A 14,303-nucleotide genomic window follows, 5' to 3' on the forward strand; every position below is an offset into this window, starting at 1 on the left:
AAATTCTTTAAATGATTTACACATAAATTAAAAAAATATCCCAACACAATGCAATAAAAGAAAATAATTGTCTATGCTTCTATTTAATAAAATATTTATTTTACCATTCTTATCTTGATTACAAATTTTACTTACAAACACAAGTCAAACACCGAGATTTTACACATTAACTGTAGATAATAATCAATATTCTCTTTATCTCTGAATTAGCTTGCTAAAGATAGAAATCTTACATAAGCTCTTTACAAATTGTGTCAAAAATCTAACGATAGCAGGCAAAACCAAAGATAGGTGATTGAATACGGCCATTAGCTCATTGTATATGCAGGAATAACTATAACCTAATTCTATTCCATTGTCTCATAATATTTTACTTGAAGTCATGGTAATAGTTCTTTAACTACTTATTCCTTATTATAAGTAACATAATGTGTCATAACACTTCAAGATATAGAGATTTGATCAATACAAGTTGTAGAAAGTACCAAATTACTGTTTTTATTAAATGAAATTTACCTATAATGCTTTTTAAATTAAATGCGTAATTTAAAGCTTCATCAGTACCAAGAAATACATTTATATTCTCAGCCCCATGCTTGGCTCTTACAATAGTGCAGTACTAACTTACCGTCGGTACCGAAACATTCATACAGGTTTCTTATTACTTGATCAGGTGATGGTGCAAAAGTCTGATTCACATAAAGAAACTGAAAAAAAGTATCATTACAAATTATTCAGTTATGTTTATGTATTTATATTTCATTAAAAAAGCATATTGATCTATTACTTATTAATAGTTCATTATGGATATATGTATTGACTAGCAGGATTTTCATCATTACATCTACATAATACTAATTAATGACGTGTTATTGAAAATTGTATTAGGGATCAAAAACACATAAACCAAACACCCAGACCATTACAGACAGCTCCATGTGATTTATTCAAATACTAGCTGTGCCTGCGACTTCGTCCGCGTGTAAAAGTGAGTTTGGACATAATTTTTGGAACCTTTTAGTTTATTTTGGACATCAGAATAGCTCTAATATTATGTCTCTTGTCACAAACTTATATAATTATGTTTGCTGGCTAACGAAAAGAAAACCGACGTCAATTACATCAACAATTAATACAATGTAGGTAGACGAAAAAATAGTCAAGTAAATACGCATTATCAAAGATTACTCCAAATGTTGTAATCAGATCTCGATGAAATTTAAATGTGACTACATGATAAACATCGGCTTTAGCTTTAAATTAAAAATCATCAAAATCAGTACACCCAGTAAAAAGTCATGCGGATTTTTGAGAGTTTACTTCGATTTCTCTGAAATCCCATCATCAGATCATAACCATCATATCGAAAATTTCGCTCTAGCGGGTACATCGTTCCATAGCTTAATTGGCTAGAGCGCCGACACGGTTAGTCGGAGACGCGGGTTCGAACCCCGCTGGAGCGGTCAATTTTTGATATGATATTCAAAAACAAAAAAAAAATGTTTAATCGGTTCAGTTTTGGAGTGAAAGCGCGACAGACAGACATACAGAGTTACTTCCGCATTTAGAATATTAGTAAAGATGGTAACGATTTGTCATGAGTAGATAATATTTGTTAACATTTGTTGTATTAAAGTGTAAAACACTATATTGTTTTATTTTATTTAAGCATTATAATTATAATAAACTTCTAGTAAGAAGTTGAGGTGTAAATGTTTTTACTCAATAATGGTAAAATAAAATTAATTGTAAAAAAGTAAACTTGCAGTGGTATTACAGAAATTATATTTCACTCTAAAGATTTCAATTACTACAATTTAAATGACTTCTTATAACATATTGTACAGTTTATAATTAATGTAAACATTACAGATAATAATTAATATGTAATTGTGCTTTAATTAAAGATATCTCACCAATTTTTCCTCAGGTTCAAGTTTTAAATATTTCTTAACAAACTCTATAATCCAACCAATAGGTTTTTCCGCGTCCACTGTCCATTTCTTTTTCTTCATAATAGGAGCATTACCAGTCGCTTTTAACAATATGTCAACTGAAATATTATAATCTACATTATTTGTAAGTTACTACAGTTGTCCTAAGATATACTGTGTAAACTACTACTACTGTAAATTGAACATATTTTAACTTTACTAATAACAACAAGTTTAGAAAAGTGGGGCATTAATATCATGTGTTGTGGAATGTACCAAAAGGTAGCTAGAGACATTTATTATTGAATAATTTAAAGTGTGTGATCAGTGTTGTTACAAAGCATTCTTTCAAATCCTTTATCAAAATCTACAATAATAATTTATGATTTTGATACACAAGCAATTAAGGTATGATGTGTAATGTTTCAGTACAGGACAAAAGTATTAAACAACATTAAACATACAATATATACTAAACTGTGGGTAGTTTTCCGAGTAAAGTTTATATTGTCCTGAAAGAAACTTGCATCGAAATTGTTACAATTACAATGGTAAGTCTTTAGATTAAGATCCATCGAATTATCTAAGCCCTAATCTATATAACTTCAAAATGACGGCTCTTAATCTAAAGACTAGCCTTAATTATTTCTAAACCAAATTTAGTAATTTCAAAAGCAATAGAAATAAAACATTTGGAATTTTGTGTAACATTAAATTCTGGAATAAAAATATTGCTGCGCTTTGATAATTCTATCATGTGTACAATACACTATGACAATTATAGCGTAATTTAATTATCAAGATTAACACTTACAGCCAAAATTAATTTATTTACATACACTAGTATTCTATTTATTTTAAAATGTTGGTAATAAACATTTTACCTTATTTGGTGATTAGTCGTTCCAGTACAAACAGCAATACACATAATAAAAGCAATCAATTAAAGGATAATTATGTAAGTATACTTATTTAAACATAAAAATACTACATAATTATATAGATTTACAAAATAATTTCAATCAGACATAAAATTATGAATATCCTATATTAGTTATAAAATTTAGGAGTGAAGTGATAGCATAAAATTCTGAAATATTCTTACTACAATGAAACTATTTACTCAAGTATAAACACAGGGGTACACACCTTTAACTTTATCCGTCTTTCCACTTTCACTGTTATCTTTTTGTTCATTTTCCTGAACATTTTCAGAGTTTGATGTTTCCGTATGAGAAATATCGTCTGCCTTCTCATCACCCATTTATAACATGTAGAAACTACAGTATATAGAAAAAATTATATTGATAACAAATCACCCACAGGGGTTACGTGGAAATTCGATTTCAAAAATATGAAATTTAGAATGTTTATAATTCTATTAAAAGAACTAAGAGGTTGCTCTACAAAGTTTGTTCATAATTGTATGTAATTGTTTTAACAACAAATATTGATTTTAAAATTTTCCCCATTATAAACTTCAAATTTATTGTTATCATTCCTTTAATCCAGTGTTGCAAAAGTGTAAAATAAAAAATCGGTATATTTAGCTCCGAAAAATCGGTAGAAATCGGTAGATTTTTACTCGGAGTAAAACAAAAGTATTTTAAGTCAATAAAGCGTTCATTTATTTAAATTTGTTCCGTTGAATTAAATCAAATTCTTTATTTTCATGAATATATTAATACATAAGATGTTATTAGTTACAATGTCTCATATAATCTACCTTAAACGGCGTGCAAATTTTTGTTCCATTTATAATTATAATTATTTTACATTACAGAAAAAGAAAGTACTCAAAAGCAATACGTTTTATCACTAAGAAACATTAATTATAGAAGTAGTCCATACAATGGAGATAGAAAGAAGTAATTTATTTATTTTGTTTACAAAACCAACAGCCTTATTTGCTAAACATATCACTCCTCTCACTCACACACTCACTCTACAGCGAAAGCCGCAGCTCTGCCGCGAAAGAAGTATGAATTAGCGATGAATTCACTTAACACCTCACAAAATTTCGCAACTACATTTGATTTGTTAAATGCGAATTGAATCTTCCCATGTCAATAATGAATCCGAATACTAATTCTAATCCATCGATATAATCCAAAAATAATCCATCACTAATCTTATACCTAATTCAAGAAACAAACCCGAAGAAAGTTATCTTCAGGGATTTTCCCTAGTAAACTCACCAGACAATAATAAACTCTATTATATGACGTGTTAGTACAATTTGTTGTAACAGACCGCGGATTTGAACGGTCATATTCAACGTGGTGGGAAGAATTTCGGGAAGTCCCCGTGCATTGATTTTGTGTTACCATTTTCTTTTAGTGTTACCGTATTAAGAATATTATTTTACCTTTTTTTTAGAAAATTATTTTACATTAGTTGAAAATTCAAAAATTCGGTAGATAGCACTGCTAAATCGGTATATCGGTAGACAAGGGCCAAAATCGGTAGATCTACCGATAAATCGGTAGCTTTTGCAACGCTGCTTTAATCCACAGAGTACAGTAAGTAGGTACCTATACCGTCTATTATGATCAGTGCGTTCCACTAAGCGACTAATAAGCGAACGCAACGACCGCAGTCCGCAACTCGCAACGCCCTTTGCCCCTTACTAATTTCTTTAGGTTTGATGACTAATTTTTAAAAACTGTATTACACTACATGAGTAGACCCATATGAATGGGTCTACTTTAACCTAAATACATATTATTTTTGCAAGAAGCTATTAATAAATGATAATATATTCTATTTTTTTAATCCTCTGACATAATGCGCACCAAAACTGACCAAAACGCTCAAATATGTCATGGCGGCAGTCTGACGTCATCTCTTTGTAAGCAGTGACAGATCGCTAAGACGTTCTGTTATAGTATTTTTGTTTTCGATTATTTCTTTGAAATAAAATGAATTCCAAAGTGTATAAGTGGTGTGTGGTTCCTAAATGTACAAATACATCACTAAAAACTCCCAGCAAACTGTTTGTTTATGTTCCACATAAAAAAAATGTGCGATATATGTGGTTAACATTAGCAGGTCGAGATCCAACATTAATAAAACTTATGTCTCCAATTTATATGTGCGAAGATCACTTTGATGTATGTGTTAGGTCTAGATATATATCAAGATATTATAAATATTAAGATTAATGCTTTAAAATAGTTAAACAGTCAATAATTGAAACATTATATGGTTGTGCTGTTTTTATTTACATATATTCTATTTTAACAGTTACCAAACGATATGGAAAATTATATGGAGTACCATGTGATGGGATTAGTCTCACAAGTTCGTATGAAACCTGGATGTATGCCAACAAAATTTGATTGTCAACAAGATAGAAAATCTCAAACTCCAAATACTTGGAGTACCATGTGATGGGATTAGTCTCACAAGTTCGTATGAAACCTGGGTGTATGCCAACAAAATTTGATTGTCAACAAGATAGAAAATCTCAAACTCCAAATACTACAGAACGACCATTCATTATAAAAAAAACGACGATTGATGAATATTAAAGAATGTGAAAAAGAGTTTGGAGAAAGAAGTGTTATACAACATCCTGAATCTGAAAACATATCAATAAAAAATGCAGGTATATATATATATGTCAGAATGAAAGAAGGAGAAGGTATACTTTTCGGCTTGAAGGTACATTTCTCTTTCTCATGATCTCAGAGTACTCACTCAGTCTACTGTGGGCATAAGTGGGTAATGTTGACACAAGTAAACACAATTAATGATATCACCAAATTATTATAACACAGGAATCAGTTAACAGAAAGGTAACGCAGTACGGAAGGCGGGTAGTTATTAGTTAAGGGGGCGAAGACTAACTTCTTAGCATTCGATGGATTCACGGTTCACCGTGCGGGTACCGAGTCCATCGTGTGGCAGAGGGAGTAACTCAGAGCAGTGCCTAGGACTTGCGACCCAGGTGTAGGTTTAAGGAGGCCCCCTTTGCGATGCGCATCAACGCTCACCTTCACTGCTCGAGTTGTCCGCCCTAATAGGTAACAATTAATTCGTATGCACAAATTAATTATTGAATGAGTCTTGGTTAAGCTACTAGCAGGATATATCAAGTGTATCGTGCCAAGCCAGAGCCAAGACTGCCTTAGCCGAGGTGACACCGTTCGTTTTATACACGTCAGAACAATTCGAGTAATATAATAACTGAGGGTAGGTTACTATCGAACGATGTGCTAGGTGGCGCGTCGATCACCCCACTACTCTAACAGCTAATAATTGACAACTGACATTATCTGAATACACCCAAGTCAAACACTTGACGTTCCGTATTCATACTCTGCGACACGGCCATCTTGACAAGTCACACGTCCTCGTGTGATGCTGTAAAAAGGAAAAAGGTACTGCGGTATCAAAGTCTCATCTCGGCCTATCCTGATTCACACTTAATCAAGGATAAAGTGATAGTACAACCACTTTTGATAACACACCATACAACCATACGCGAAACTATCATTAAATCAAAATTAACCAATCCCGATTGGTATGAACAGGACTCCATTATTAATTCTACATAAAGTCGCTACAGACTGATTTCAGTGGGAGGTAGAAAAATATCTAACTTGAGGTATGCCGATGATACTACTCTTCTCATTCAAACAAAAGAGGACATGGAACACCTGCTGACACTTCTAGAGACAACAAGCCTCTCCTTTGGACTTACGATCAGAACAGAGATAAGACCAAAATGATGATAGTGGATCGAGCCGAACTAAACCATCCTGACATCTCTATGATTGGCAACTGTGAGGTTGTCCAATCTTATGTGTACCTTGGTTTCACTATTGCAAACACCGGAGGATGCGAAGACGAGACTCGAAGGAGATGTACAAGATTACAAGATCTGCCGTTGGCAAGTTAAAAAGAGTTTGGTGCAACCGTAATATCACCAGAGCCACGAAAGTCCGCCTAATGAGAGCTTAATCTTCCCGATATTTCTTTATGGCGCAGAAACGTGGACGGTTAGACTCAAAGACCGACGCAAAATCGACGCACTCGAGATGTGGTGCTGGCGGCGACTGCTGCGGATCCCTTGGGACAGCGTTTAGGACCAATATTTCGATCCTACAGGAATTAAAAATCAAGCAGAGATTGTCGTCGACTGTGCAAACTCGAATCCTGAAATATTTCAGACACATTGTTCGAAACGAACAATCCATAGAGCGACTCGTTGTCCAAGGGCAGGTAGAAGGCAAGCGGTCACGCGGTCGATCACCTACGCGCTGGACAGACCCTATCAAAGCTGCGACACAGACCTCCATAGTCCAGAAGAAACTAACTAACTAAACTAAGAAGATAGTCGCCACTGTCACCTAAATCGAGCGACAGCAGCTCATGCCACTCAGAGAGTGACGATAACCTTAATTAAAAGTGTCGTTACTGTCACCTAAATCGAGCGACAGTAACTCATGCCACTCAGAGAGTGACGATAACCGTAATTGAAAAAGTCGCTACTGTCACCTAAATCGAGCGACAGTAGCTCATGCCACTCAGAGAGTGACGATAACCGTAATTAAAAGAGTCGTTACTGTCACCTAAATCGAGCGACAGTAACTCATGCCACTCAGAGAGTGACGATAACCGTAATTGAAAGAGTCGCTACTGTCACCTAAATCGAGCGACAGTAGCTCATGCCACTCAGCGAGTGACGATAACCTTGCCACCTCCATCGAGTGACGATAACCGTAATCAAGAGTCGCCACTGTCACCTAAATCGAGCGACAGCAGCTCATGCCACTCAGCGAGTGACGATAACCTTGCCACCTCCATCGAGTGACGATAACCGTAATCAAGAGTCGCCACTGTCACCTAAATCGAGCGACAGCAGCTCATGCCACTCAGCGAGTGACGATCACCTTGCCACCTCCATCGAGTGACGATAACCGTAATCAATAGTCGCCACTGTCACCTAAATCGAGTGACAGCAGCTCATGCTACTCAGTCAAACTCTACGTAAAAGGGGAAAGTAGACAAACTCTACGCTCTAAACTTAACATATTTGAAGAACTTTACAATAATCTCAGTCATAACTAATCACTACACATAAATACCACAGCCATGTACCATCGACGTTATCACAACCAAAACTATAGACGTATTCTACTTCCACAACAAGTTACAACCAAGCTTTCAGAAATCTCCGAGTGAATACCTCTAACACCACGGCTCTCTAGCCGAAGAGCAAACACATTACTCTCTCACAACGATCTCCATAGACCACGACCTCCGCCAGAGTTAAACGCACATCGCACACCCACGGACTACGACTACGAAATAACTACTGGTACGGTCAAACACATTACGGTCGATAAAGTCATTCACTCAAGTTTCTTAAGCTTCATTATCAACAAGATCTTAAATTACATCAATTTCGCCTGGTACATGACCTACTGGTATTTTCCCTAACCTATCGTGAGTAAATTTGTAGGTACGTTCTAATTTTGTCTGATTTACCTCTTCGTTTTGAATTAAGACCAAGTCATCAATGTCAAACTTTAAAATTTTAACCTTAATTTTATCAAATCTAAATTTGTCTTAACTCGCACTCTTTTCTATGTTCCTAGCCGCTTACTCAACTATAAGAAGCAAAGGGAACCTATCTGGCACCGCGTTAGAGTTCATTTCTTCACAAGCAGTATAGGACTCACAAACAGAAACCGACTGGGGCAAATGATGTTAGCTTCTATTAGCTCTCTAATCTTAGAACGCACTATCTACCTTTCATCTGGACTGAGCAAGATTGTTGTAATTTTCCACAAACGCCTGCCACTGTACAGACATCCACGCGTCGCTCTGCTACAGCGCCGCCGGGATTGCCGCGACGCTGAAACTCATCACGACGCTCATGACCGTTGTGACAACCTCGGCTATTGCGGCGACACTCACGAATGGGGTTGCGACTACCGCGGGGGCTCGATACTACGATCACGCTCACAATCTGACATTGTAACTGAATCGAAACAAAAACAGAATCGCAGAATCAATCGCTACACAATGACCTACGTATCACGTATTAAAACAGAACTAAATTCAACAAATAACCGGTAAATCGAATAACGTAATCGAACACTGAACAAAAACCACTTACACACCGATAAGAATACAACAGAACGACCGAAAAGAACTAAAATATCGATGTACCCACCAATCACCACAAAATATTGCAACTAACTCGCACACTTGCTAAAAACAGATGTATTGTCAGGGGGTAGGCCTATAACTTCACATATTTTCTGAATAATAGCTTCCATACCGGAAGCGAAGAGAGACATTTGTTCGTTCAATGTAACTAACTAAATTAATTAAATTTTCAAAGTGGGGTTGGATCTGATCCCACTTCTGATGTCAGAATGAAAGAAGGAGAAGGTATACTTTTCGGCTTGAAGGTACATTTCTCTTTCTCATGATCTCAGAGTACTCACTCAGTCTACTGTGGGCATAAGTGGGTAATGTTGACACAAGTAAACACAATTAATGATATCACCAAATTATTATAACACAGGAATCAGTTAACAGAAAGGTAACGCAGTACGGAAGGCGGGTAGTTATTAGTTAAGGGGGCGAAGACTAACTTCTTAGCATTCGATGGATTCACGGTTCACCGTGCGGGTACCGAGTCCATCGTGTGGCAGAGGGAGTAACTCAGAGCAGTTCCTAGGACTTGCGACCCAGGTGTAGGTTTAAGGAGGCCCCCTTTGCGATGCGCATCAACGCTCACCTTCACTGCTCGAGTTGTCCGCCCTAATAGGTAACAATTAATTCGTATGCACAAATTAATTATTGAATGAGTCTTGGTTAAGCTACTAGCAGGATATATCAAGTGTATCGTGCCAAGCCAGAGCCAAGACTGCCTTAGCCGAGGTGACACCGTTCGTTTTATACACGTCAGAACAATTCGAGTAATATAATAACTGAGGGTAGGTTACTATCGAACGATGTGCTAGGTGGCGCGTCGATCACCCCACTACTCTAACAGCTAATAATTGACAACTGACATTATCTGAATACACCCAAGTCAAACACTTGACGTTCCGTATTCATACTCTGCGACATATATATTAAAGATTAAGTATTTTACTTAAGCGCTTATAAAATATATTTTTTGTGTTGTAGGTCCACAGGTGATTGATGAACAACAACATAATGTTATTCAAACAGCAAACAAGTCAATCCAAGCTTATATTTTCCCTAAATTTCGGAGCTAAACTATTAAAAAAAAAACTATTTAAATAAGGCATCTTCACCAATCAAAAACTGTTCATTGTGCTCTGTTGGTACATCTCCATTTAAAGTTGAAATTTCGTACAACATGAAGCCATCTAAAGGTAACCTTGAAAAATCTTCTAGAAAATTATTTAAGGAATAACAGACTGACAGTGATATTTCCTATACACCTTCAATAACTCATCCTGAATATTCACTCAATCCATTCTCTGCAAGTGAAATCCAGCTCAGACTGTAGTGAGCTAATTACAGAAGATAAAAAACGAGTAATCTATAATGCTTGAATGTATAATAAAAAAAATAATGAAAAATCCTCATTGCTATATTGGTGTTCCCAGCAGCTGTATTGATCTTATTAATAAAATCCAAGAAACTATAAATATTCCTGTCAACCACTTATTTTTGTGCTTTAAAAAAAAATAATATTAAACAATACATTTAGAGAACTTGCAAATGATTTCAGTATACATCCACCTTATGCAAGTAAGATATTTTTAAAAAATATTCCTATTTTAGCTAGCCTAATGCATCCTTTTATTGTAAAATTAAATACAGAATTGATTAAAAGAACTTTACCATGGCTTTTTGACCCAAATATAATCATGTCAGCTGTTTTATAGATTGCCTAGAAATTGAAATAGAAAAGCCACCAAAAGCCTTAAATCAAGCTCTGACATGGTCAGAATACAAAAAGGCCAATACTATAAAATATTTGGTGTCTTGTACACCAAATGGTTTGGTGAACTATATTTCTCCAGGTTTTGGAGGAAGAATAACAGATACCTGTTTAGTTGAATCCTGTTCAATTGTCTAAAACTATGAATGTGATGGGTGACAGGGGATTTAAACATGTGGAACAGTACTTACGACAGCATGGAGTACTACTAGTGAGACCTAGAGTCATTGCAGGAAACAAATTAACAAAAACTGAAGCAAGAGAAACAAAGCAAATTGCAAGTTTAAGAATCCACATTGAAAGGGTGATTAAGAGAGTTCAACATGCTGAAACCACATGCATGTCTTAATTCAACATTCATTAAAGTATGTTATAACCATAGCAGATGTGGTTTAATTAACTTGCAAGACTCTTTTATTAACCTTTTGACCGCCATAGTCACCTATACTTTACAAGGGCTCGAGAGTCCAGTGCGCCAACGACGTCTATAGGCGACAAAAAACCCGGACCACAAAAAATATTAAATAAATTATCTATAGTATTTTAATTCAACTTTAATTTCTGAAAATAGAATATCCCTGCAACATTTGAGTATAAAAATCCAATCTCATTATCTCATCATCATCCAATCCTAACCCAGTAACTCGTTCTTCCACTACGTCGACATCTTTTCGAAGCTTAGTCACCACGTCACTAACATCTTTTATAGCCTAAAGCGTTTTTTCTTGGAGCTCTTTTTGTTGCTCTTGTAATTCTTGCAAAGCACCACGAATTTCAGCCTTTTGCCTTCAGCCTTTGTTGCTCTTGTGATTTTTGCAATTTGAAACTTGTTTGCTCTTGTGATTCTTGCAAAGCACTACGAATTTCACCCCTTTGCAGCTCCATTAATTCAATTAAACTTCCTAATTGAAGAGCCACTTCGGGTCTGTAGAAGCTACGGTGTCGCTGATGGGCATGGTTAAGTGGGCGGGGCTTGAGACAAAGTGGGCGGGGCTTGAGCCTGAGTATGTGGGGCCTGAGTCCGAGTAGACGGGGCCTGTGTTCGAGTAGGCGGGCCCTGAATCCGAGTAGGCGGGGCCTGAGTCCGAGTAGATGGGCCTGAGTCCGAGTAGGCGGGGTCTGGGGGCGTGGTCAGTGGGCAGGGCATGATAGGCGGAGTCAGTGGGCGGGGCTTGGCCCCCAGTGGGTGTGGCGTCCGCAGCTTGTTGTGCCCTTGTCCTGACGCTCTCCTAGAAGTCCTCTCTCGGAATCAATGGCATCTGCAAATCCCACTTTTGATACCAGTTATTACGTGTTAGGGTTTGAAGGATTTGGAGAGAAAGACCTGCTGACTCTTTTGGAGACTTTATTTACTAGCACTAGGTCCAACACAAAGCACTAGGTTCAACCACTAAGCACTCCTAAGTCGTAGCCAATGTCGTAGGTTTCGCTGGTATCACGCTTGATCACTAGTTTTCACAAACTACACAAACATTAATTTCACCACAACAACATTAATTTTAATACAAAACCATACGTCTGCTTCCCGTCTGAATTTTTATTAAAATTGTTTCTACGTATGAGGATCATAGAGCAACACGGAGGGGAGTAGCCATTGCGTCTGCTACCGATACAAAATAGTCTGTCATTTTTTGCGGGGGGAAATTACACACATGCACACTTTATCTAATTCCCACACAAAAATAACACGTCTGTCACTACGAAACACACATACTAAATTAAAGTCACACTTACATTTTTCACACACACAGAGATACACTTTGTGTCATTACAGTATAATGACACAACGCAACTACACTGACAAGTTGCTTACAGCCATGGTTGTAACAACTGTCGATATGCATTATCGATAAATTCAAGTACTCGGTTAGAGAAATAAGGTTTTTAAAGTGATACAAAGGTAAGATGTTATTATAAAAATAGACTTAATTTATTAATACAAATCAAACATCTTCATGTAAAATAAACGATTATAAAGAGTAAAGATTTGATTGTTTATTTGTTAGCATTGAATAGGCTCCGAAACTACTGGACCGATTCAAAAAATTATTTCACCGTTGAGAAGCTACACTATCCTTGAGCGACATAGGTTATACTATATTTTCAAAAATATTAGGGATCCTTACTAAAACTCCAATAATGTAACTCAAGGGATAAAAAAATAACCTAAAAATTTCTTACATTACGTGCGCTGGAAAAATTAATAATAATAGAAATATGTCATGTAGTAAGACTTTGTAGAACACATCATTATCTACATTAATTGTATTTGCTCGCAAACGAAAAAAAAAAAACTGATTTCAATTACATCGACAAGTAATACAATATACGTAATATATACGCGTTATTACAGGTTACTCAAAAAGTTGTTATCAGATCTCGATGAAATTTGAACGCGACTACATGATAAACATTAGCTTTCTACTAAATTAAAAATCATCAAAATCGGTCCACCCAGTCAAAAGTTCTGAACTAACATACATAAAAAAATACAGTCGAATTGAGAACCTCCTCCCTTTTTGGAAGTCGGTTAAAAATTATCGCGACAACATATGTCTAACTATTATAATTATGTCACAATACGTTTAGTGCAACGTTGTTGTGCCAAACAATGCCAGTCTACAATAAACGATTTACAGTTAACACATTTTGAGGAGTTGATGATGTACACGGTGATGTCAACGAATCGGGAATAGGGAGCGTAGCACTAATGGCATCATAAGATGATAGCTTGTCATCTGCTAGATTGAATGATTTGTTGATGACTCTGAAAGGATAGACATTGTTAATTTTCAAAGTTGATAAATCTAAGCTTCATTTCACTACTATGACTAAGGTGAACCATATCTTGATCACCTTGTACATGAGACAAAAAAAAATTACTGAACAAAAATAGTGTGGCGTTAGTGTTGGTTTGGTGCCCTGGACTAATCTTTCTATTGTTCGCCAACACTTGAAAGTTAGTGGTATTGATATGATCTGAACAAATAACACTATTTTTTGTGGGCATCCAGGTTAATCTGTTATTACATTTTTTTCCATGTATCCCTTAAATTTGGATTTTTAGAAAACATACCAAATTTTTATATAAAACATTATGGTCGAAGTTCACATTAAGTAATTCTAGTAAAATGTATTAATACTCATAATACGTGTATTATATTTAATTTAATGCAATTTTCTTATATAACTATGTTTATTGAAAAAAAGCTAGCAATATAATATTTTAAATAAATCAACATCTCAAAAATGTCTCTTTCCTCTTTTGCCTTTGCCGTTTTTATCGATAACCATTTACAAACAAACCGGTAACAACACTATCGCTTGGCGACAGTGGTCAGTGACTTCTCGGAAATAGACCCCGATCAGTCGCTCGACCGATCCGCATATTGTATGAGGGCGAGCGGCCTGTGTTGGTAAACAAA

The 14,303-nt window shown here is 35.9% G+C and overlaps 1 protein-coding gene and 1 pseudogene across 1 annotated transcript; one reads left to right on the forward strand and one right to left on the reverse strand.

Annotated features, from left to right (window-relative positions):
- Window positions 1-67: 67 nt before the first annotated feature.
- On the reverse strand, window positions 68-4,509 carry LOC123656931 (autophagy protein 12-like). The gene is made up of 4 exons (XM_045592543.1): window positions 4,469-4,509; window positions 3,084-3,214; window positions 1,917-2,053; window positions 68-707 (listed from the first exon to the last, which is right to left on the reverse strand). The coding sequence occupies exons 2-4, from the start codon at window positions 3,196-3,198 to the stop codon at window positions 585-587; spliced, it is 375 nt and encodes a 124-aa protein (XP_045448499.1). The 5' UTR covers window positions 3,199-3,214; window positions 4,469-4,509; the 3' UTR covers window positions 68-584.
- Window positions 4,510-4,783: 274 nt separating this feature from the next.
- On the forward strand, window positions 4,784-11,425 carry LOC123657353 (annotated as a pseudogene).
- The last annotated feature ends 2,878 nt before the right edge of the window (window positions 11,426-14,303 follow it).

Source organism: Melitaea cinxia, chromosome 10 (assembly GCF_905220565.1).
Source record: "Melitaea cinxia chromosome 10, ilMelCinx1.1, whole genome shotgun sequence".
Classification (NCBI taxonomy): Eukaryota; Metazoa; Arthropoda; class Insecta; order Lepidoptera; family Nymphalidae; genus Melitaea; species Melitaea cinxia.

Excerpts from the sequence above, each read along its gene's own strand:
- LOC123656931 (XM_045592543.1), bottom strand. The coding sequence starts at position 3,198 with ATGGGTGATGAGAAGGCAGACGATATTTCTCATACGGAAACATCAAAC. Across the intron at positions 2,054-3,083 it reads AAAGACGGATAAAGTTAAAG|TTGACATATTGTTAAAAGCG; the intron begins GTGTGTACCCCT and ends ATAATATTTCAG. Across the intron at positions 708-1,916 it reads TTGAACCTGAGGAAAAATTG|TTTCTTTATGTGAATCAGAC; the intron begins GTGAGATATCTT and ends ACTTTTTTTCAG.